Source organism: Pungitius pungitius, chromosome 20 (genome assembly GCF_949316345.1).
Source record: "Pungitius pungitius chromosome 20, fPunPun2.1, whole genome shotgun sequence".
In the NCBI taxonomy this organism is placed as follows: domain Eukaryota; kingdom Metazoa; phylum Chordata; class Actinopteri; order Perciformes; family Gasterosteidae; genus Pungitius; species Pungitius pungitius.
In genome coordinates, this window is record NC_084919.1 from 5,892,742 (window position 1) to 5,919,154 (window position 26,413).

Genomic DNA, 26,413 nt, shown 5'->3' on the forward strand with positions numbered 1-26,413 from the left:
AAATAACAGATGGCGGCCTCTAGAGCCATAAAAGAGTCACTTTCTGATCCTCAGATGGACCTTTGGACTTTGGGCTACTTTCAAACCACAGCTACAATACATCAAATCCTAATAAAGCAGAAATTCTCTGTCAGTGTGTAGTTTTGCTACAATCCAGATATGAGGCGTGAGGACTCCTCGTTCCAAATAGTGAAGGCACTCGATCCAAAACTAAACTGGATTCGATTCGGCTGTCAGGAGAACTCTTTCCCATAACATCCAACTAAATAACCCACTTGGATGAAAATGGTAGTTTGGTGAAAAATGTACAACGGCAAGAACACAATAGATTTCAGGACAAACACCTGGGCGGCGGGAACGGTGGCGCTGTGGTGTGGACTGTGACAGCGTCTCCTCACAGAGGAGGGAAGGTCCTGCAGGACGCCGCAGACAGGAAGCAGCAGCGGTACGAGAGAGCAGGTTTCCTCATAGATGGGATCCACTGGGGAGACTTTTAAGCTTCTGGGTATTAACATCTGCAGAGGGTGTTTGTGGGATATCAATACCAAACGTGTTCCTGTCTGCAGGGCTTCTCGACTTAGCACATAGAAGTTTGCTGAAAAAAAAACAACAACCCACAGTCTCACAGTCGTACGCATCTTTATGCTTTTTACTGTCCTGCAATCACTGACCGGGTTGTTTTTTATGTTTTTCGGCTTTGAACAAAATCCAGAGGGGGAAACCGCAAACAAAAGCCCCGTTTGGGTCAATCCCCTGAATTACGCGAGGAGAAGAACAAAATGGAAAGTTCCAGAAAAGACCAGGTGGGAGCTGAGGGGGGCGGCGGGCCTGGGGGAGGGAGGGCAATGACTGCCAGGCCGATACGTCGGACACGCCGTACCTCAGAGGAAGGAAGGAAGGCGCCGTTGACCGTTTTTAGGTTCTGTGAAAAGAGGCTCGGGTCGTGCTGCGTCTCGCCTTCGCTTCCACAGAGACACCCACCCGCTGAAAAAAAAAGAAAGAAAAGAAAAGCCTTTCTGAAGGCGGTGGCTGGATGCTGCAGGCGGGGAACCGGTGCTCGTCCAGATGTTGAAGCGGTAGGAGAAGCGGACGGGGCGTCCTTCTGCTCGCCATGTCGGCCTCGTGACCCTCCGGGCGACACAGTCTGCGTTTTGGGGCCCGGAGCTCGGGTCCAAAATGTCCACGTGGGGGAGATGGCGGATAATCACATCCGCTCGAGGTACTAACAACGAAATCACCGAGGAATAATGCGACAACGGGTCAGATCGGCCCCTCTGAAGGAGATCTAAACAACGAGGGGGGAGCGCAAAACGCCACGTAAGCAAAAACAAACTAAACTGGATTGTACAGCAAAAAAAAACAGCCTTGATTTCTGTTTTGATCCCAAGAAGAAAAAAAAAAAAAAAAAACGGGTGAAATCCCAATCAAGAGGCGCCTGTAACGTTCGGGGATCCAAATGGCTAAAGGCTGGAGGCTCAGGCGTACAGGATCAAAGGTTCTCCCACGTGCTTCAGGGCGGGTCGGCTACTCCACCTCGTTGGGGAGGTCCGTCTTGTCCTTCTTGATGACGGGCAGAGGGTGAGCCTCGGTGTTGAACACCCAGTGGTCGAAGGGCAGGTGGTCGTCGTCGGAGAAGAGCAGGTAGAGATACCTGGAGGAGACGGAGGGGGAAGAGGTCACGATGAGGAGATGGAACAGCTGACTATTCAAGTGCGTCCCTGCGCACACACAAATACATTTTGGTAAAAGTTAAACACCATCAGCACAGTAAGGAAAAGATAAAACGGATGAATTATTAGAGAAGTAGAATTGCCGCATTGTGGCTGAATGGCTCATTCAGGCCAGTCACATCCGTCCAAAATAACATCCTTTCATCCAACTCGCCTTTCAGGTGAAATTGTTACGTCCAAAAAAGTGCTTTGTAGAGGTCACACTGACCTTTGACCACCGCATTCTAAATCAGCTCACGCCTGAGTCCTGGTGGACGTTTGTGCCACATTGGAAGACTTTCCCTCCAGGTGTTGAGGCGCAAGGTGACCTCAATATTTAGAACACTTGAGCCCGGCGGCGTGGCGCCGCAAGCTGCAGACTAATTATGTGGGAGCGTATCAAAGAGCCAGGTCGGCTTGGGGGAAGTGACTGCGACTTGGGTCCGACGCCAGCAGCTGTGTGAGAGCTTGCAGACGGACGCTCGGACATCGTTTTGCGGTTGTACAGAAAAAATGTCATCTGCCCTTTTCTGTTTTCTTTCCTCCGCCCGGCGTAGAGTCTGGCTATAAAAAAACCCCTTTTGTTCAAGAGTTGGAGCTAACAGGATTGATGTACAGATGATCAACTTGAGGGGGAAGTATTCCCTTAAGTGTCTGAATTGTGCAGATAAAGCATCACTTCCATCACTCCACCAGCTGCACAATGGCAGCCTTATGAATGTGGATGTTACTGAAGGTTCCCCGCCGAATAAAGGCTACTTTAATGTTACTATAATACTTACACAAAGAAAAAGAAAAGAAAAGCTCTGGAGAAAATGCGTAAGTGGATTTAAAGTTAAGATCCTTTCTCAAATGTTACTATTAAACAAACATGCCGAAGATGACTTGTTGTTTGTGTTTTGCAGTATTTAAAGGCAGTCCTGCCAAAAGAAACACCCAACAGATGTGAAAGTGAGAGGAGGAGGGGGGGGGGGGGGGTAGACCAGTTTATGAAGTGAAATGTCATCAAAGCTTATGAAACCAGGACGACCAACGAGCGCGAGTCAACAAAGGGAGTCTTTAGACAGATGACCATTTCTTCAACGCCAGAAACAGGACAAAGAGCGGGGGACAGACATCTGACTGAAGAGAACCTCCACGAGCTGCTTCCTGCCAACGAGCCGGCGGGGGAGCCGCGACGGATCGAGGGGCCGTCGGCGGCGTGAAGGATGGCCGTGTCCTTGGCGGCGGCGCCAAAGATGGATCCTGGAAGTGGCTCAGAGCGATGCCAAGATCCCAGAGTAACATTAGGAGGATTAGACTTATGGCCCCGCTGCTAAATGGGATGGATATTTCCACGTCTGACTCCCATGTCGCCGGGGGTGACCGATGAGGCAATCGCTGCGTCGCTGTCCACGCCGGCGGTCAATGGCCCTCGGATGGTCGGCATTTCATCACAGCGATAAAAAGGATTCTTTTTTTTTCAAACAGCCCGGTGGAGCCGCCAAAAGAATCCTGGCGTCTTACTTTGAAGGCCTTTGTGGCCTAATCGAGGGCGGTGTTCATTTTGTTGATGAAAACTATTCGTTAACGACCTTTTCCCCATGACTGAGACGAAAAAATAAAAACTATGACTAAATCTATGCTAGCTTTCGTTAACGAAACGAGACGAAAACTTTGGTGGTGAAAAAGTCACAAAACGTTTTTTTATTTTTGATTGCTAATAATAATAATTGTTTTAATTAAAACAGACACGGACAACGTACGGCGGTCATTAAAGTGTCATGAATGACATCATCCACAAACCCAGAGCGCTCGGTCACTGTGGGGTCCCCGGTGGTTCTTGTCACAGATACGGACCGCAACGACTATTTTACGCTTCGGTGAGTGTGAGTGAGTGTGCTTCCTTGGTTTATCTCAGCTGTCTCCGTTTAGCTAACTGTTAGCAGGCTAAATACACGGGACTCCAGAGACCGATGTGAGTGGAGATGAAGACCCGTTTAACAGCTCGGGGCTGGTCGGCCAGCAGAGACGTTCATGCAGACCTTCATGTTCATGGCTGCTCCGGTTTCTGGTGACGAAAGTCAGCGTTTCGAGACACGAGCACAAAAGGAGTTTGATATGGCTATTAAATGTGACTAAAAATGTTCTGTGTTTTTGTCGATGAAAACTAGACTAAAACTAAGAATCAAAAATAGCTGCCAAAATTAGCACTGATCGAGGGTCCTCTTGTTAAAATGCACTGAGAGTAGAAAGCTGTGCTGGTGCCTCCGCTAACCCTGACTTCATGTCAACAGCTGTCTGGTGTGGGGGAGGGAAAAAAATGATGGAAGAAGAGGAGACGCCCAACGTGTTTTGGTGGAAGTGGAGGAAAGCAGGCAGAAGAGCAGCGAGGAAGAAAATTTGTTACTGACTCGATACCATCTACAGGATGAGAAGGGTTGTTTTATTTTAATGAAATGCGTAAATATTTACAGCATCATAACGTTAAACACACAGCCAGCCTGCGTGAAAGAGGTCTGATGGGGGCGGTTAGTTGTCCAATTAATAATCAATCTGCAATGTGAAGGAGATGCATATCTGTTCCGGTTCAACATGTTAACACTTGCTGTTTTTTATATTTAATTGAATAAATCTGAGAAGTTTTTCTTCTTGGTGGTCGCAGGTTTCAAGCACCATGTCACTGTAACCCCCCCAGTGTGAGTCCAACCAGGGACCTTCTGAGATAAAACCAGCACTGCTCCCTTCATGTAGCCTGAAAGGTCTCCCTCCATGTGTCAGAGTGAGATATTGTGTGGAGAAGAAGCCTCGCTGGGGATCTTGGCAACTCTCTGCAGCTCACAGTCTGAATGAAGGACGACGTCATCATACTTTTGTGTGGGGGTGTGTGACGCATCTCTGTCGGTTTGGGGGTCCAGGGACCTTGCCTGATCATGAGAGGACAGAAGTGGAGGTGTGTGTGTGTGTGTGTGTCTTACTTGAGTGTCTCGGCCAAGTAGAAGCTCTGCTGCACGTCGTCGTGGTTGGGGGTTGAAGCGTAGACGTCTCTGACGCCGCTGTAGCCTCCTTCTACTCTACAGTGCTGCTCTAAAGCCTGAGAGGAGACGGAGACATCAGTGACTTTCCACATCAATCAAACTCTTCATGTACTTAAAATACCGCTAAACCTCACGGCGGATATCCGCTAAATATAACAGCGGGTTAAACAAATTGACCTCCTGTAAGCTTCCTTCCCGAGTTCTCCAAAAGTACTTATTTTACTTCATCCACAATATATCTCTAATTAAATGTGATGTGCAGTGTGTGTGTGTTTTTTTCTAACATTGACAAGCTCTTGCTAGATACAATATAGAAAAAAAAAAAAAAAAGCTAAATTTCTGATGAGAGATTTTACCTGAACAGCCTCCCAGCCCCACTCCCTGTATTTGGGGTCATGGGTGAACCTCCACATGTACATGTAGGTCTCGATGACCTCGGGACGGAGGATGAAGTATTTCTCGTTCTGGCGAGTGGCGATGGCCTCAACGCCGCCGTCAAAGCGGAAGGCTTCGGGGCCCAGCTTCAAAGCTAGAGAGGACGAAACGTGACAGCAGAGGGATCATTAAACCCACCGTGAGGAACCTTTACTCGGTTATGGAACAGTCTCTATGTGAGACTCACGCTGCTATTTAATCTACAGGAGGAAACGTGACCATCAAGAAGATTTCCTACTTCTAGACATTCGTTCCCCTGTAAATTCAGAGGAATCAATTTACAACGGGTTAATCCGAAATTCCAGCTCAGAGTAATGTTACGCTTTACTCAATGTTCCCTTGAAAAAAGAGACTCTTGTTGATACGTCTGCATATGAAGAAACGTGACTTATCATGTGACTTGAGAAAAAGATGAAAAATAAACAACAAGAATTTGGTATTAAAATATGACTCTTTTAAATAAAAGGGGTTTTCTTCATATTAATCCTAATTTGATGATAAGTGCATTGACACCAATCAAAACCCTGACATCCCTTACTTTAGAAATGTCATGATGTGGTCACTATAAGAATTACAACTCGATAAAAGGACACAGGCCAGTATTAATAAAACACATTTGGTTCCAAGTACTGAATCCGAGGAACACCTTCTACAACATTTTCACTAAAACCACCATTCCCTGATTCACTTTGACGGACGGGAGAAAACCCTAATCTCAAACCAGAGGACAATGTGACAAAATGTCTAAAATCCAAACAGGCTGTCAAACTTCCAACCAGAATTTTCCGATCCAGCTGAAAAGCGAATTTACCGGTTCTGGCGTAGGACTCGTGGCAGGTCCGGGCGATCTCAGCGGCCTGCTCCATCTGGTGGCCCGTCTTGTCGCCGGGCGCCCCGTCGGCGCCCAGTGCGATCATGCCCCCCGCGAAGCAGGTCAGGTGGCCCATCTTGTGCTCCAGCAGCCCCCCCTTCCACTCGGCGATGTAGGTCAGCCCGCTGGTCGACTTCCTCATCAGGTTGGTTTCTATCGCCTGGGAGACGCACAGTGACAGAGGGCTTCGTCAGAGGAGGGGGAGGAGTGGTCACTCCGAAATTCTACAAGTGATGATGCCGACACGAGAGCCTCCTCCTCTAAGTCAGGAAATTGAACAGGGGGAGGAGCTGATATACGAATCCTTCAACAGATCTTGGTTTATAGGGCTTAGATGTAAAATGAATTGTTTTTTTTCGATTAAGTTAAATGGCAATTGTTGTTTCCAACACAAACCACTTATTTTAAGGTTGTAGCAGATTATCCATGAATAATTAACTGCAGCCTACCTAACTGGTCTGTTTTCAAGTATCTTCGTGCCTGGTGGACACTGGATGTGCGCTGGTGAAAATGCGAATAGTTTCATCCCTAAAGATTAGACGAAGGCTCTCCTCCTCTTTATGCCAAAGTGGTGTATAAAGCCCTGACCCCAAGGACCCTTTGACAACAACGTCTCCTCAAAGGACTGCAGTTATGGTGCCCTGACCCTTTAAAGACATAGACCTAGGTGATCGCATCATTTCATCAGCCATGACAATCTGCTCACTCGCTTCACGGGCATCTGAAAAAAATCAAGGAGGCCCGTAATCCTCAAAGACCAGGAAGGATTATGGGTAAAGAATCCCCGCGTGGTCGATGCTGCGTTTTGGTTGCCATGGAATATATTTGCTCCCCAAAGTGTTACAGAGAAACAATCTGGAGAGCCAGCTCTCTCCAGCTGAGACCTGTCCCCACAACTTAAGTTGACAATTTGTTTTGAACAGAGAAAAGCTGTCTGCATGTCTGTGAGTCGTCTGCGTATTCACTTCAGGGGGCTGTTGATTCATCTGCTACTCGTCTCCCTCTGTTCGTGCCATCGTCTTTCATCTGCTCAACCTCGCCATGTGGCTCCCACAGAAGGAATATAAGAGAAACGTTAAATATCTCTCGGCGTGGCGGCGGATGCAGGGATGGATAGTAATCACAATATTGCCACCGGAAGCCAAATAAAACTCCACATGAGTCAAAAACTAACTTAATTTAGCAAAACACCGTTTACGTTCTCGGTTGACCCAGGAAATGTTTATGTTGATTACGTGTTATCTTGTAAATTATTGCTTTTATCACTTCATAAGCAACTGCTTCAAGGTCGTTTTCGGCGACTAGATCCTTTAATCTCTCCCCTGCAGGGAGGAATAAATACAGCGAAGCCCACTCTGAAGCTGACCTCGTGTCCGCTGTCCGCTATTATCGTTATCAAGCGGCTTTTTGTCATCCGTGCAGCGGTTCCCGGTCCGTAAACACCACCATCGAACCCTCACTTACATTATACATCCTCAACCCGGCGAAGTGTTACACCGCAATGATCTCTCTCAGCCGTGCAACACGCCGCACTTCTCCGCGGTGTGCAGAAGTGCAACAGGTTGGGAATGACTGCCTATGGAGATCAGTTCCTTAACATCAGGCGGTGGTTCGAGAAAAGAAAAGGCGCCCAACGCAGTCACAGATGGTGCGTTTAGGGACCTGGAGACAGGTGATAAATGATGACTTGTGTTTTCAGTCAGGAGGGAGGACTAACTAACAAAAAGGTACAGCCAATCAAATCCTCAGGGAGCACGATGCTGTCACTAAATTATTTAGATAATATCTATTATACGCTCTGGGAAAGTCTACGACTGAGAGCGACAAATAGTTCTGCCTTCATCAAGTGAGCCCGATTTCTGATGTATATCTGTGTGTGTGTGTGTGTGTTACCTGCAGGGCATCATAATACATCTTCTTCCCCTCTTCGTCAGCCTTGTCAGACATCAGCCAGGCCTTGAGCAGATACTCATAGAAACTATCCCCTAGGCCCCCCACGGAAACGTGATCTGCAACACACCAATAAAACAATGAATATATCACACACACACACACACACACACACACACACACACACACACACACACACACACACACACACACACACACACACACACAAACAGGGCTCCTACAAGTATGCTGCCGAATAAAACCATTGGACCATCCATAGATCACTCTCAAATGACACAGAGCCGTATATACGCACATATGTGCCTACACACCTGCAGTACAGTCCTTGGTGTACTGCCGTGTTATTGTGCGCACACGCTAGCGAAGGTGAGCCTCCAGCCGGCCGAGCGGCCCTTCTGTACTCGCCCTTCGGATCGCCGCTGAAGGCTCATCCATATGGATGCGTCATTAACGGAGTCCGGCCCTGTTTGCGGAGCGCAGAGATTAGGTGTCAGCAGTGATCATCTTGAAGAGGAGAAGGAAGCAGGCTGGCGGTGGAGATGGGCCGCTGCGCGCCCCGTAAGAGGATCTGACCTTCTGGGAGTTTAATATTAGACCAATTGGTGAAGCGGGAGCGCCACGCGATGCAGAGCGGCGACGCTCGCTCAGAATAGGGCTGTCACAAAGTGAACACATTTCTGATCCAAACTTGGAGGCGCAGAGAGGGTGGATATGATGACTCAGCATGTCTTAAGCACACACGGCAACACACACACACACACACAAACAGCTGTTTGGATAAAACGTAGAGAAATAGCTGAAACATGTTTCTCTGTGTATGTTCAGCACATGAAAGCAGCGCTTCAGTGAGGCTGTGGTGGAGAGATATCTTTCAGAAAACGTTTGGCTGCAAACCTCCCTGGGTCATAATTTATTTAACAAATGCATTCCCATCACTATTGCATAATGTCTTTGTAGATGAAAAAAACCTTTCTGCCTGAGACGAGCATAACAGCGTTTTTCTTCTTCTTTTTTTGTGATTGAGGATTTCTTTTTCTTTCTCGGTTTAAACTTAGTGTTTCTATTCAACATTCCTAACCGGATATGTTATCATTTGCATAAGCACTTGGATGAGAACACCGTCCCTGGCTCTGGTTAAGAGTGTCTACTAAATACCAGCAATTATAACTGTGGATGCGCTTTCAGTAGCATTATTCAACGTTTCATCCATTGGATAATGAAAGTAAGTAGACCAGAGCTGCAAGTCCATATTTAACCATCACACAGCCCTCGAATGGCTTCTGGATCAAAAGAAATTTAAAACAGGACTCTGAAACATGTCAATGGGAATAACAAATGTATTAAAAAACTGGATCAAATGAAAATGTATAATTTACATTTTTTTTGGTGGAATTTAAGAGATATGTGCCCTTTTTCTGGTGGATTAGTGACTGGTCTGAGCAAACACGATACCTCTCCAAGGTGAAATGGGTATTAAAGAATACGACATATGAAAAGCTATGAAGTGTCATTTCATACGACAATTTCTGCTGATTTTCAATTTCCTTTTCCACCTTTGTGTGTGCCCTTTCCTCCTGATTCAAACACCACATTCTGACAACAGTAAATGACAAAAGGAAATCATGTTTCTGTACCACTTTGTATGCAAAATACTGCCTCAAACAGAGTCCGTTTTTTAAATCCAGTATTGGTCTAATTTGCCTAATCTCCACAGTTATTGGTAGGTTGCAGAAATGAATCCCCAGCAGCACTAATTGTTTTGCTGTGTTTTCCAACCCGACCAGTCGAGGCACAGCCACGTCCTGCTGGGGGTTTCTGCCTGTTTGAAGGAAATCGGTGAGCTAACCTCTGTTAGGATTTGGCACGGTATAAATATTAAGGTCCTTTAGCTCTAAAGTTACTGGCACTATTACAAAAGGCCCACATCAAAGAATCAGTGCTACTACACTATGTCTGTCTATTATACAGGAGGTCAATGCCATATGATGGTAAGCATAGCAAAAGGCTGGAAACAGCGCCTCTAAAGCAACATCTGCCATCTGGCCAGGTGTTGGTTGACCAGAGCCTACTTGTCTTTTGGCAGTAACTTCATATTAACCATATGGATAAGAAAGTGGTGTCAAACAGGGTAGAATTGCCTTGAAAAACTTGCCACTTTAAGTGTGCTTGAGAACACATTTTTGCCCCCTAGCTGAAAGCCGACTTAAGAATAAATGTTGAAAATGGATTTTGATACGCATCACTTCTCTTGTCAGTGTGACTTTAATTACATCTACTCAGCCAGCAGGTTTCTCCCACGTATGACGCGTGGCATTCGGAGAGGCTTCTAACCGCTGGGTTGTTTCTCACAAACGGAACCGTACATTATTCCTCTCGTTGTTCCTGAGCACCTGCCTGCACACCTGTTCTTCCAAGCCTCACCTCATTATTACCTGGTTAGCTACTTGGTTTGAAGAGTCTGATAATCGATTCAGAGAGAGAGAGAGAGAGAGAAAGAGATTTTTCCGCACCACATCTGGAAAATCAAAAATAAAACTTAACTAAATTACCGCATTTGTATGTCAAAAACCTTCGGAATCTCCCTTAAATTAATGTTTTGTTTGGTCCATTAAATGTAATGAAAACTATGCCTCCATTGCAGTACTCCAAACCGCATACAGATGTATTCAAATTGTTTGTTTTGTTGGAAGGCATTCAGTTTTTTATGATAGAAATAGAAACAAAACATTAAATATTTTTAATATGTAAAACTGAAGATAAAAAGAAGTGAGCTGAGCAAATTTGTAATAATCGACTGATCAATAGATCAACTTATCCGCTCGGCTCTACTCAACATGGAGAGCGGTCATACGAAGTAGATGCATCTGAGGGCTCTAATAAGACGTTATAGAAACTGTGGCAGGAGATTATTTATGTACATATTTGGTTTCAAGTTCATCACCTTCCAAACGTGTAATAGATGATCTGGAGCCAGTGTAATAGCAGAAGGATATTTGCATTCCTGCTTTTTTTCAGTACAAATTACAGGTGCAGAACAGTTTCCTTTAAAAGAAGAGGATTAAGTGCATTACAGGCAAGTAGTAATTTGCAGGCATTAGCGTTTCAGCGTCATCTAAGGGGGAGAAAGGTCAAACCCCTGTGGCATTCTTCAAGTGACAAGTGCTCATTTTTATAAATGTTTCTGTTATCAGCCTTCAAAGTCCAGGTTATGATTAACCCAACGACATTTCAGCTTGTGCTTTTTAATGTTAATCTCCCCGTATTCATCCATCTCTTCCCCCTCTTTGTTTCACCATGAGCTCAGATCTCTGTGGCAACGGGGCAATATCATTAGACCACAATGAGGTTTGTAGCAGTTGGGAGAAAATAAAAAGCCCAAACCATCTTACATCTAGGTTTACATGGATGATCCACTGAATTATAAGCAGCTCAAAGCAGTTGGGGTGTGATATGAAGGGTGAGGAGGACTTACGTTGGCCCCACTGGCCGCTATTGGGGTTCAGGTAATTGGGGTAAAGCCCCTGTGGTTTGTCCAGGCGATTCAGTACTTTTCGGATGTTCATCACCTATCGATTGAAGGGAGAAAGCACAAAATGCAACAGGTTTGTACTGGTATCCTACCATTTGAAAATACACGACTGTATGTAAGTTGTATGTATTGTATTTCATACAATCATTATATTTATGGAGAAAACATTTAAAGAAGGGACGAGTCTGGTTTGCACTGCCCTTTTTTTTGCTTGAGGAAATCCTGCGCCAACGCACAAAATAAGCGCGAGGAAGAGCCACATCGTCTCTCCTGGTGCGTGACTGTTACCTTCTGTGCGAAGTCAGGATTCCCCGAGAGTTTACTGAGGTGCATGAACTCAAGATGCAGGGTGCCGTACTCCGCCAGGATGCTGCTGCCACCCGAAGCCCAGGGCCAGTTTCTGCCAATACCACTGGACAAAGATAGAAGGAGACAAGAGGTTTGCGTTTAAAGACAAATGCTTCACATCCTCTCTGCAGGTCAGTACATCATGTGGCATCCGTAATGTGCATTTGTTTTGTAATAAATCGTACCAGTTCACGCAAGTGCGTTGCTAGCAATGACATTACGTTATATAAGTCTAAGTCACTATAGAAAAAACTAAATCCTCAGCACGCAGAAAATCTGCTCATCTGGATATGAAACTGACAGAAACACAGAGGTGGTTAACCCTCAACAAGTCGGACTCTCGGCAACTCAGCGGTCTTACTTTGAGCTAATTAAATGTTCCTTTGATTTACTCTGTATTTTAAGGAGTTGTTTTTTCCTACAGTGACATTTATTCTTAAAATGGAAATAGGCCGAGTTACATTAGCGACTAAAAGCTACCCTCACACTCCATCCGTCATATTAATGGGAGGATTTGTTCCCTTTTATCTCCAACACGCTTGACTTCGTATCCTTGCTGGTGTCTCGAGGTCAGTCAGCCGGAGAGCGTGGACCGGACCCGACGTTGCCCGTAGCAACGATAATAACTCCTCAACTTTAAAGCCGCTTCGACCCTCGGACCACATGAGAGTTACCAACCAGACAACCTAGCAGCAGCAGGGTGTGTGTGTGTGTGTGTGCGCGCGTGTGCACGAGAGAGATCATTAGAGGCACTGACAAATGGCTTAAAGCCTCAAGACGGCTCTGGTGGCGATGCTTCAAGTAACTACCCATGAATACATATTACCAAATCCCAACACAGTGAAATACACACCAGGACATGTGCACTGCAACAATTACATGTGGACCTGAGCTGCTCACACACACACACACACACACACACACACACACACACACACACACACACACACACACACACACACACACACACACACACACACACACACACACACACACACACACACACACACACACACACACACACACAGGAGATGTCCAACAAATGAGAAAAAGCAGAAGGAGGAGTGTGAATAAAGAGAAGTGCCACACACACACACACACACACACACACACACACACACACACACACACACACACACACACACACCCACCCCTTCAAAGAGGTGGATGAACATACTAATTATTCCCCCTTCAACTCATCATGCTGCACAAGCCATAATTTGTTTCCCATTACACCGTGGATTTAATCAAGTCAAGCAGACACGGAGAAGACCACGGTGGCAGCAGGCAGCGAGCATATCTCAGGGTAAGAGAACATAATATGGTGAGGGAAAAAAAAATCCCATCACTGTGGATCTGATTAGGATTGGTGCTGGTTAGATTTAGATGGATGCACACATGCAAATAGGATATTTAAGTCTATGATTACCTGCACAAAAAGTTTAACGTCATGTATTTGCAACTTCCCCCCCTCCGCCGGGCTTTTTCTAATTGGTATTATTGTTGGCACGGCGTGTTGAAATGAAAGCTGCTGATAGCAACCCAGGAAAAAAACAATAATTTCATAACATTTCCCCAGGAGATGGTACCCATGTTGCATGGTGAAAACAAGGCTTATAAGACACATATCAAAATGCAGATCGGTCTCCTTACTCCATACCTGCTCCGCTTGTCCCCACTTGGAGCCAGCGGCACCCAGGCCAGGACTGTCAGACTCTGCTGCAGTACCGAGGAGTTCTACAGGGCTCGGAAACACTACCACTTTAGCCCACAGGGGCCGCCAAACTCAACACAACATGAACGTTTTTCCTGGTAGCTACTGTCGATCCACCTTTTTCTGTCCTTTTCAAAACCCTGTGATGAAGGATAAGTCCTCTCTCTTGGAGGTAAACAAAAGTCTGAGTCTGAGACGCACCCGCTCGGTCCGATCCCTCCCCAAGCCCCGCTGTGAGAAAAACTAAAGCCCTGTTAAGAAGAACAAAACAACACACAGCAGGGAAGAGCTGCTGTTTAAACCAAACACAGAAATCGATGACTGGCAGATGTGAAGTTTTTCACCGGAGACAGACGGATGATGCATTAGGAAGACCATTATTATGGCCAGGGGGTCTGCATGTTTAACAAAGATAAATGTAAGACCCTTTCAGATCGGCCTTGCCGCCTGGAACCCAACGGGGAACTTAAGTCGTTGTAAATGACAGAGCTGTCAAACAAAGTACACTTGTTTGATCACAGCCATTGAAGTTTGTTAACTACTTGGGCAAAACACGACATCGGGAATTTACTTCAACCAATAATATGTAGCTGTTAATGGAAATAAAAGGCACCTCCTTTTACAAATAAAAGTTGAAATACAAAGAAATGAAATGTTATAGAACCTAGAAGTGTTAAAAACACTTATGTGTTTAGACTGTTGTACTTTGTCAGGTTGGCTTGAACCAGCATTAGATGGGGGACAATAGGGGACATTAATAATAATTAATTAATAATGACCCTGAAATTCTCAACCGTCACCATGCTTCAGCAGAGACAACGGCAGATAGAGAATAATAATAACAAAGAAAATGTGACTTTTGAATTGAAAACACACACACATTTCTCAATGTGACGGATAACTAATGTGTTTTCCCATTCAAATAGAATGTTTAGAGAAAGTCTGTGGCTTTCAAATCGAAATTTCTGTATTTTAACGTGACATCTTAATGACTAATATGCCTGCACTGTAGGCAGCAACAAGCTGACAGTCCACAGTAAACGACCTGCGCTGCATCAATGCTGGTAAACTCAAAGCAATTATTAGATCTGCTCTGTTTGGGGGTGAAACGTTTCCAGAGCTACTGAGAGGTGAGCGTCCCGGTTTTCTGATGGAAACTCTTTGTTCTTCCAGTCACATCCCGTACTGGGAATGGAAGCTGGCACTCATCCATCCACATCCACAGCAACACAACTGCATGGGTCCATCTGATGGGAGTCCAATGTTGTCTTTGTCAGCTGAAGCAGATGTTACGGTGGCCTACTTTGCAAAGCACTGTTACCAACCAGCACGCTCTACATCCTTTTTTTGTGATGGGAGTAATTACAAGCTCCAAGCTGTGAAACCACTGTTTGGTTCATGATGTCTCCGTGCAAAACAGACCATACTGCAATATCTTAAAGATGCGGCACAAACGATCAAGGTTTGAGCATATATTCTTACAGCAGCCTCACATCCTCTGAAACTAATTGGAAGACATTATCAAGCAAAACCAAAGCAATGATATCGACAGAAACGTTCTCCTGTTCACTGAGGTTTGTGATCTCAGTCGGCTTAATTTCCTACAGTCGGGCGTATGAAGATTCATATCAAAAGCTGGCTGAATAAAAAGGCTCACTTTATTTTATTCACCAACAGGAAGCATAGTGGTGTCTCTCTCTCTCTCTCTTTGTCATGATGCTGTACCAAGTCATGACAATGCAAAGGAGCACGATGAAAAGCACACTGTTATGTTGACCCAGAAGTCGGACTTCTTTTGAGAGAATATTCAAAGCTTTGACTAATATAGCAAGGTATCAGAGCTTTCATTATGAATCCAAAGATCAGCCCCATCATCAGCATCTCACAGGACCGATTTGTTGCAGTTTCTTTAATTTTAATTAACATAACATATCAAATTATTTTATTTCATCTTTCTGATACTGTCCTCGAAAATAATCTGACACGATAATATTTCCTGACATAACATAAAAAGGGCTCCTCTCCATAAATTAGCATGTCACAAAAGGAAATGAACTCTCACGCTCCTCTAGTACTCCAATTCATTTATACGTTTGGACAAAGTATATATTTGAGCCGATGTTGCTTCGTTTGCGTCCTCCTCCTCATACACGCCATGACCTCTGTTACTGTGCTTTTCTCCCCTCAAGGTCTTGTCCTCTCTCGCCTTGAAATCTATTGTACTTCTCACCCAGGGGCCAGGGGAAATGTGAATTGCGATAGATTCACAGTAGGCATCTTAATTAGAGGACTTAAATCATGGCTGCCTTCCACTGCCTCGGGTTACTGCTGAGGAGAGAGCAAGTGTGTGTTCTTTGTGTGAGTGTTTGATTTAAAGAAATCTCTGGGTACACTAAATGCCAGACCTTCCTTTGCTGTCAAAAAGTGCCTCAGGGCAGTGAGAAAGTGATGAAACCAATACTATAAAAGTATGGTAAGGACACCTGTAAGGAATTCCTGGTTTGTGTGTGTGGGGAATTATATTGATTTAAAGCATTAAAGCCACAGAATATTACTAAACGTACTCATTAGAGTAAATTAACATATGTCAGAATATGACAATATGTAAGAAACAAGCTGTAGCAGCACAGAAATGCCATAGAGCCATTTGTAATCATTCTCAAACTGTGTTGACATGACATAGTTAATTCACAAGTCCACAAATCACATCATGAATTGTTAAACAGAAATGAGCTTGCTTTCAATACTGTGCCAAAAGCCTTACGTGAGTAGATCTAAAGCCACAAGGAGCAGAATCAAACCAGTGTAATTACTTACTGGTGGTTAATGCTAAGCCAACAATAAGCGAAACACTGCTTCTCTGCAATAAATTACCCCATGTTTTGTTCAGGGTGCGACCACACTGTCCACTGCACGGCATCCTGGAAATGAGATCACATTAGCATCAGGAAGGAAACCCACGACAGTAGAACCTCAATTCATCTCGTTTCTGCCGCTCAACATTTTACGACTTCTTCCTTCTCCTAAATGAAAATACAAACTAGCTGGCCTGAATGTTAATAAGCGGAGCGGTCTTTGCTAAGCAAGGCGGAAAAAAAAGCCTTCACGACAGAGAGCCACTTCACTAGGTCACCTAGTGAGACAACCTCTCTAGTCTGTGCTAATAGGGCCATCCTCCATCTCAGCCGATTAATCAAACGTCAGGACCCCAAGAGCTAAGGACTGATTGCTTCGGCCTCAGAGTCTGTAGCAGAAGGAGCAAATCTGTCCCACATTTTTTTTCAAACATTGTATATTCTGTCAGATAAGAAAAAAGTTAGCTTCAACAATGCAGATGACGATTGTTTTAATCCAAGCAGACACTATGTTTGAGTTATTACAATCTAGTCGTCATGTGACGGTGGGCAGCTAATTCACAGATATATGCACTGGATATGTGGCTCTTTAAAGTCCTGATACATTTTTTAAAACTGCCATTTTAATCCTTAACAGTACGTCCAGTAAATCACTTCCTTCATATTTGTGTAAGAAATTCCCATCATATTGTCTTTCTGGAAAAACTAAATGTGACATCATGACATCCTGGACCATTGATTAACCACACGGCATTCTAAGCCTGCCCACTTTCTAGTGTGCCAATTAAATGCAAACGGTTTCTCACATTACCTTCGGGATAGTCTCCGTAGCAAAAAATAATTTGTACTTTTTTACTAAATATACAAGTCTCTCAACAAATTTTATTTTTTGGAGAAAAAACGAATGGCCTTGGTTTTACATAAGAGAAGTGATGGTCTTTTGTCTGCCAGATATCAACATCTACTCTACATTTGAACACCCACATTACACACAACACCTACATTTTCATTAATAAAAATGCTGTATTCCCTGTATCAATGCTTTTTTGCCCGGTCACTTTATATTTGAAACAAACTAACAAAAAAGTAGTTTGTGAGCATGTTATCTAAAAATGACATACAAGCTTTGTCAATTAGAATGAAAAATGCTGTGCATGTTTTTTTTGTGTCTGTGCGTTTGATCATCAGCCTGATGCCATTAGAGAACGATGAACACACACACACACACACACACACACACACACACACACACACACACACACACACACACACACACACACACACACACACACACACACACACACACACACACACACACACGCAGGCACAATGCCTCATCCCATTAGAGCAAGTCAGTATGCAGTGGGAGTGATTTGCAGGAGCTGTATTAGTGTGAATGTTAATAGAAAAGCTACGGGACATACTGGCTGAAGCCGATAACGCCCGGGTAACGAGGGTGTGTGCGTGTGTGTTTGTGAGCTAGTGAGAGTGACAGGAAGTGTCGAGAGGAAATTGGTAGTTGGTTTTCCGATTGGGCAAACAAGTCAATATTGTAGGAAGCTACATGGAAGTACAGAAAGTATCTGTGTAAAGGCATTTTTTACTATCACTACATTTAATTACGCTATTTATTGAGTAAGAACAAGTTACACAGAGACTTTTTATAATTGAAACTTAAAACATTCTTTTTCTAAAATGGAAGAAGATGATACATTTGACAAGTTCCCTACTCATTACCCAAAGCTCTTATTGTCTGTTTTACTTCACTATATATCATTGATTCAATAAATAAGGACACTGACATTTCTTATGCTTTCCCAAAGAATAAACTAATCTAAATGGCATTTCATTTGGCAATATTGATTGTTTATTCTCTGTTAATAGCTTCACCAGTAAATTACATTCATAAGTGATTTCAATTGTCAGAACCTTTTCTAATTTAACCCGTTTCGTACACACTATAACATCTCTTGCTATAACGTACTAAATAAATTATTTTCTCCCCAACTGTACTTTTTGGAGAAAAGAAAAGACATTATAATAAAGTATAGTTAGTTTCGACTGAACAGAATATTTCGCTCAAATAGAAAAGCGACACCTTAAGATAAGATATTATTATTATTAGTCCCACAGTGGGGAAATCCGGACAGTGCACACAAGATACATGGTAAAAAAAACACAAGAGCAGCAGTACTAATAATAATAGTGATGGCAGTATCTCTCCTTCACACACCAGGGTGTATCAGCCGCCGGCTGAAGGAGCTGTACGGGTACAGGTACCTATACGATCTCACCAGGTGAGAGAGGCATCTATGTTGCAGGTAGATGACAGCGTCATCCACCCCAATGCCCGAATTGATATGCAATCAGTAGTGGGTCCAAAGATGAGCTCACCACGGGGCGGAGATGGACAAGGACCAGCCTCTCGAGTGTCTTCATCAGGTACGATTTTACGCAGGACGTTTTCCACAGCCGTGGTACTCTCTTCCAAGTAATTCACCAACTTTTGGTCCAGACATCGCCTTGAAGCCCTTCCAGACCCTGCTGATGTTGTTCTGCTGCAGCTTGTCTTCCATTTTTGTCTTGGAGACTTTCTTCCCCTCTCCGATCTCCCTCCTGAGCTCTTGCTGCACAGTCTTAAGTTCCTCCTTGCTTTCTGATCTGAAGACCCTCTTCTTCTCTTTGAGGAGACCCTTTATTTCAGGAGTGATCCAAGGTTTGCTGTTGCAGAAACACCGTACAGTCCTGGTGGGCACGGTGTTCTCAACACAGAGGTTTATATATGTGAGTGAGAGTGAGACTGTCATGTTCTCTCCATGGTCATCACAGAAAGCTTCCCACACAGTAGACTCATTCTTTTTGCTGTGCGAGTCACAGCTGGCTGCCTCTGTACAAGAGTACACAGTTTGTACACAAGGCCGGACGTTCACCAGGTTGTGATCAGATCTTCCCAAGGGAGTTAGAGGTAATGAAGTGTATGCATCCTTGGTGTTGGCACACAAGAGATCCCGTGTTTTATTGTATCTGGTGTGGCATGCGACGTACTGGGTGAAAGTGGGCAGAGTGAAGGACGGGGGGGGGGGGCATGACTGAAGTCACCAGAGAGATGGAAGAGAGCATCAGGATGCTGTGTCTGCAGCCTGCTTGTGGCTGAGTGGATGATGTCACACGTTGGCAGAGGGGGTAACGTACGCGGCTATCACAATAACATGCAACAATTCCCGTGGTATGTCATTCTTTGTCTTTGTTATCATTTCACTCCAGTTATCAAAGCGAAATTTCTGGGGAAAATGCTCCTCTGTCCATCTGTCCGCAGAGACTTGCACTGGTTAGGATGGAGTCAGTGGCAGATCAATTTGACAACTCAATCGGATCTTAACAGCATTTTCCGCTCAGTTAGCGTCAATCGATGGGTTTAAACACACACATACAGGGAGAGAGTCATCAACCAGTCATCTAGTGCTCTGCAGGATTATTCATTATTAGTGTGTCTTTCAAAGGAACTTTGTGAAACATTTGTGAGGGGTTAGAAATACAATATAATAATTAGTTCTGGGCAACAACTACAATTTTTAGCCGGAGCAATGAGCGGAGCAATCACCCACCCCCCCCCGTGACCCATGATTTGTCTTCATTTGTATTCAGAGCCAGTGAGCATTGGACTTAAAAATAGTAATAATTTCAAAAAGGTACCTGCACAATAAAATAATTGGTGGTGTTAATTAGTTAATGCGTCAATGTGATAATAACACGTTCACCTGCCCTGCCCTATAATAATCATATCTATGTTTTTTATTAGCTTATGATCATCTGAAGCTAGGAGTCCTTCTGTTTCTGTCAGCCGGGAAAGTACCGTTAAAATCCACACAGGTGTTATTCTCTCACGCAGTCCGCCATGTTGCACCTAGCCCAAGTCTAAATTATTAATGATTTGAGGCTGCGATGGAGACAGTGAAGTGGATTAAGTGAAGTGAAGATTAAGGGGGTAAATCATGGTGTTAAATTAGTCTTTGGAGATATTATACCTAGCTAGAGAATTGGTAATGAGGTGACAATCACATGGGACATTTGCTTTCAAGAAAACTCACAAATAAGTACCTAGTGAAACTCAAAACCTCTTTAGTAGGTCGGTATGTGTAAATGGTTCATAGCATTCAGATTATATTAATGAGTGCTGTGAATCAGAAATGAAAAAGATAAATCCAGTCTTTTCGTTTTACTTGACATTTTGTCCAGAAAAATGTTGAGCGAATATATTCGGTGGACGAAGCAGCACGGACGGAGTATTACTTTCATGTCGTTTATCTTGTTCTCTGAAGTGAACACAGAGCAGTTGAACAAACCCGGTTCACTTGTTATTGAAGCAAGAATGCGTTTTAAACTGTGGCCTCGTTTCTTGTCGCCCCCCTTGTGTTTTTTTTTCTTTTTTTAGATAGCTCGAGGGCACAGTGATGAAAAACTGTGGAGAGGGAGTAAAGCGAACAGGGCCGTGGAGTGGACCTCCAGCACCACGTCCTCAAACTGAAGAGATAGTGGGTCACTGAAGGTAAGACGGGAGGAGGATGGAGATCTACTCCTGAAGGGGATGTGAAAAATGAAGGAGACGAAATGAATTGAGAGTAAAAGAGGGAGAGAAAAGGGGGAGGGATAGGGATGGTAATTGGGTCTCATTTGCAAATGTGCCTGTGTGTGTTTTAAAAGATTTACTCTTCAATCTGGGTCAAGGTTGTGTAGACAGTTGAACAGCTCCTAACTGAAGAAGAGCTCCTCTTATGTTTCTTCAAACTAATCATTTATATGCTAGTTTCTCTCTCCATCTTTGTACAAACACACCACAGCAAATACAATATATTCAGACTGTGACCCTTTCAAAACAAGCGTACACAATCTAACAAGATGAATGATCGTTTTCCTTAGCTGTCCATTAATAGACTTCTGCTTTAAAATCCCTGCTTTCCCAAAAACATTTGCAAGAATCAGAATGTGAAATGAACAAATGTCCAGTTTGTTCCATCTGTACAGTCACACACACAGACACACAGAAGAAGACGACTCTAAGCTAGAATTTGGAGTCTGATTTTCCCCAGAGTGGCCCTGCGTGTGTGTGTGTGTGTGTTTCTAAGCTACCATAGCTCAGTCATGCAGGTAAAGTCATCAACACCAGCAATCTGCTCAGGCCTCCAGGCGATGATGCATGCGGGTGCACACACGTGCACACACACACACACACACACACACACACACACACACACACACACTCACACTCACACTCACACGCACACGCACACAAGCGCGCTCTCCCTGGGGTGTTTCTCCCCCCAGAGAAAATAACAAGAGAGGGTGCTCACTTGTATAGACAGAAAGAATATTAATTTGTCACAGCACGTTTATCGTCATGACAACCTGCCCGGTTAATTAAAGGTCTGAGGAACAGCAGAGTGTCGTGTTTCTATCTGGGGAACGAAAGGAAACGGAGGGAGGAGGGAAGAGTGCTCTCTTCATCGCTTGTGATTGACAGGGGGAGTGAAGGATGACACACCTGTGTGCATTCCTTGGTGATTCTGATATTGTGGTACATGTGAACTTGTTAAGAGTTTACGGTGGGAAATTCAAATGGTCTTGTGCTTTCCCTCTCAGAATTGTAGTTCCTGTCATCTCTTTTGAGTTCTAGACATATTCATAGACTAACATAGATAGTAGCTTCACGAAAGAAATGCCAGACCATGGTTACATATCCAAGCCCTTTAAAGCACAAGCTACCGAGAATAGTTGTTGTTGGTTTGCATTTTAATGATATGCATCAATTCCAGATATCATCAACCAGAATGGATCCCATCCAACATCACAAAAGGACAACATGGCTTTATAGCTCCTTAATCCAAACTGCCTCTGTGTGTGTGTGTGTGTGTGTACGCGCGTGCAGCAGTCAAACCCAGCGGCAGCCCCATGACAGCGTGTCACAGTGCATTAGCAAAGGCTGACTGTGGCCTATAACCCTGTCATAGTACTCAGAAACTTTCTGTTTGTCGTCTGAGCTTCAGCCGAGTTCCAGAGCCAGCTGCTGGCGTTCAGTCTGCGACGAAAAACCCAACGACTTCTGTTCGACAAGCCCGCTCGCTCATGTAAAGCTAAGACCTCTCAGCTCTGACCTGAGGGCGGGAAACAGAGAGGAGCTTGTGTTCATCCGGCCCATGGAAACGCTGCAGAGCTCCTTAAAGGTTCAAACCATACAAACAGACACGCTGCCTTCACTCGAGTCAAAGAGTGTGTGTGTGTGTGTGTGCGCGCTCTACCTCTTGAGGTTAAGCAGAGCCCAGGGGATCCCGGTGGGCGTTTTGAAGGCGGGCAGCAACTTTTCACCCAACTCCACCGCCTTCCTACGATATACCTGAAAAACACAAAGAAAGACAGCGGCCATTAGAGGGGGATTTCTACCTCACATTATCTAGACCAAACCTCTGAAAAAAAAACTGCATCCCACGAAGAAAGAAGAAGCATTTGACTCAATACTTTGGGTTGTAGTTTGACCATGTAAACAAACCAGATATCCTTGATCTTTGAAGGAGGGAAGACAAGGAACTGTAATCATTATATTCATCATGGATTAGTCCAAAATCCCAAAGATATAACGGTACAGCATTAGATACGCGTATTTGAGAATGTAGAAACAGCAAACTATCAATTTATTTCAATAATAAAAAGATCAATGATCAATGCTCAAAACAATTCTTCTAAAAATTTACTTTTAAAAAAGGTCTGCTAGTCTATCGAAATGTTAGGAAAACAACTACATGAGCAACGGCGGGAAGCAAACCAGGGAATACTGCTGCATTACTGAGGCCAATGTTTCAAACAGGGATATCCATGCAAGGCATGTCATTTGTATTCCAGGAAAAAGGTAATGAGATGTCTGAAGCTGAAGATTTTGTGTTTCTGCAACATACAGTACAATCCACCACTAAAACCCAAATTGAATGGGTGTTTTATACCACTGACTTGTGACGCTCCTGTGGAACCAGATATGGCAAAGTTAAAAACTAAAATAAAGTAAGAAGAAATTACCATCATAAAGAAACATAATACAACAGCCTTATAGGATAAGAGAACATACATTTTCATTGCAATTTTGAAAAATGTATTTCAACATTAAATACTTTTTAATCCTAATTAAAATGCAGAAAAACAAGCAAAACTTCAGTCTTTCTTGATTCTATTTGATTTTCAAATCAAACAAAAAGCTTTGATCTGACGCGGATGCGAAGGCAGCCTCAATTGAAATGCAGGTTGTAGCTGCTGCACATTATCTCCCAAAGGGAGAGGAATATTCTTCAATCTCGAATGGTTCAAAAGGACTTTTTTACTCCAAATAATCAAATTTGACATTTTCTCTCTCTTTTACGTTACATGTCATTTTTCTTCTTTTGTAGAAACACCTATTGCATACACACAGGCAGGCAGAGGTGGGTCAGAGGCATTACAGTAGCACCGTGTCAGCAAGCCGGCTGCTCGGTCCCCAGAGGATCGACCACTCAGCAGGCCGGAGGAGGCGGGTCGTCTGGAGGCTACTTGTCAAAAACAATATGCCAACTTTTCCTTCAAAAAGGTCTGCAGCATTGAAAGGTTACCGAGAGCTGGCCAGGGAGGAGTTTACAGGAATCCGGTGCTGGTGGAATTGAAGATACATTCAACATTCTAGGTGAAGAGAAGAAATGCCCATATGTTTGACCTCGTGCAGATGCCAGGAGGGAAGTTTTCCACGCTTTGGTGGCTCATTTTGCGTTTTCTGCACGGGATCTCAAAGTAAACTACACCTAGCACCCTCACTGGTGAAATAAGCAATCTACATGACAAACTAACGGCTAGTTAGCGTATAAGTTAGCTGGCTAATTCCAATTCCAAGCTCGCTAGCTAGCCATTCATCTTAGGAAGGTAAGTGTGCTGTCACCATAGCAATTAACAACAATCCCCTCTTTTTGGGGTAATAGTCAGATGGCCACTGAAAACTGCTTAGCAACAGATCTCCTCCTATTCTATTCATATGCCTTGAACACGCTGCTCTTCAGATACTCTGGACGACTTGTGTCCATCACAAGCTTAGTTCATTGTGAGGTCAATAGGGCTCGCAATAAGTCAAACTGGGAGCGAATGTTAATACAATCCACTACAAATGGTCTGCCGTGCTTAAAGACTGTATATAAAGACTATTATTTGAACAGGTTTAGTTTGAATATGAACCAAGTTCAAATGAACGTTGGAAGTGACCGGCATTAAAGAGGATTCGCTCTCTCACACTCATTATTGTTTTGTGTTCAAGTTCAACATGTATATATATTGTGCATTTCAAAAGGACAAAGATGTATTTTTCAAGGTAAGATTTGTGGTGACACCAACTTACTCCACCTTTTGTGTGCAAGTGTGTTTTGAGCCCCGCTGTGGTGGCATGGGAGCGGTGTCGTAACAAGGCCTCACATCCCATTGATTAATGACTTAATAATGCCAGGAGCACACTTAGGGGGGGAATAAAAAATACTCCCAGGGACGCACAGAAGAATAAATTAAACACACCCTATGTCCAAGGCCATCAAGCACACTGCCAACAGGCTTTAATGAGCAATTGAATTATACAGAAGCCGAGGAGAACTTACACACGCACACAGACATGTGAAGCATGTGGCTGATGTCAATAGTAGTCACATTTCACACCTGGGCCCTTCTAGAGTAATAGCTGATAGCTAAAGTGAACTACCTTAGGATTGTGCTTTTACTTTTGCGTGCAAATGACTGGAAACATTGGTTATTATCAATCTAAGAAGTCAATAGTGGAGCACACCAGTAGGTCCACAGAGTGAGAAAGGCTCTGTGATTATTATTTCATGCCTCTAAGTATGTCCGTCATGCTGTGATCCAGTTAGCGGAAGAACTTTATTAATACGGGAAGAGTCAAAGAGAAGAGAACGACCTGTGTGCCGTCGCCCTGCCGGCTGAGGAACCAGGAGACGCAGTCTCTTACTGCAACGCTTTATACAAGATGCTACTGAATAAGAAACCTTACTCACACTAAAAAAAAACTAAATAAGTTGGAATTTGCTTATTGGTTGTTTGCTGTAGGCTGTAGCATGTGACTCCAGGGAGAAGTCACTCTAAGCTATTGCCAACTGATCGATACCAGCGATACTAAGTAACCGCAGCCTCCGCTGTCAGCTGCACGGGGGCCGCGCCACTGACCGGCTGCCTCCGCTGCAACTGCAGATTTCAAAGTACACAGTTGTTGATCACAATATCGCATCGTTAATTGAAAAATACTGGCATCGTGCATTCACGGGTGTGGTGGCGGGCGTGGTTTCAGCTCGGCTGCAGGGGGGAGAGAGGGGGAGTGGCTCGGGGAACAGGGCCAGGTGGAAATAATAATTATCAGCTGTGGGTGATTGTGTGTGTGTGTGTGCGTGTGTGTGTGTGTGGGTCCTCTGCATTTAAGGAGTAAGGGGAGGACGAGCGAGGAGGAAGAGAGCGGGGACAACGAGAGAGCCCGACGCTGGCACGGTTTCCTGAAAACAATAAAACGTGTTGTAAATACTCGATCCTGGCTCCGAGCCCTTTATCCGCACGACGCACCCACCGTACAGTGGCGCCCAACTCGGCGGAGAGGAGAAATGGCGGATGAGGAGCAACGGCAGGGGATGGCGGCCCAGCCAGTGCTCGCGCTGGGCCGGATGTTGGCGGAAATGGCGGCAATCCAGCGCGACCAGGCGGAGGCCAACCGCCAATTCCTGGGGGCGCTCCAGGCACAGGTGGGGAGGCAGGCCCAGACCCTGGAGCAATTGGTGGCGCGGGCGGAACCACCACCGATCCCGACAGCGGTGGCGAGCCTGACGCTCCACCGGATGACGGCGGAAGACGACGCGCAGGCATTCCTGGAGGCCTTCGAAACGACGGCGGAGGCGTGCGGGTGGCCGGCCGGGGAGTGGGCAGTGAGGCTGCTCCCGCTACTAACAGGGGAGGCGCAGTCAGCAGCCATGGGGCTGCC

General features: G+C 44.6%; 1 protein-coding gene across 1 annotated transcript in view; it reads right to left on the bottom strand.

The window, feature by feature from the left end:
* Positions 1 to 1,394: 1,394 nt before the first annotated feature.
* The window catches only part of man1a1 (mannosidase, alpha, class 1A, member 1), a 92,977-nt gene continuing 67,958 nt past the window's right edge, over positions 1,395 to 26,413 (bottom strand). Inside the window, exons 5-12 of the mRNA XM_037448978.2 lie at positions 22,683 to 22,777; positions 11,761 to 11,884; positions 11,416 to 11,509; positions 7,926 to 8,041; positions 5,973 to 6,192; positions 5,083 to 5,255; positions 4,667 to 4,782; positions 1,395 to 1,651 (exon numbers count right to left, since the gene is read on the bottom strand). Of these exons, the coding sequence (XP_037304875.1) occupies positions 1,525 to 1,651; positions 4,667 to 4,782; positions 5,083 to 5,255; positions 5,973 to 6,192; positions 7,926 to 8,041; positions 11,416 to 11,509; positions 11,761 to 11,884; positions 22,683 to 22,777 (1,065 nt within the window). The 3' untranslated portion in view covers positions 1,395 to 1,524. The remainder of the gene's footprint in view (positions 1,652 to 4,666; positions 4,783 to 5,082; positions 5,256 to 5,972; positions 6,193 to 7,925; positions 8,042 to 11,415; positions 11,510 to 11,760; positions 11,885 to 22,682; positions 22,778 to 26,413) is intronic.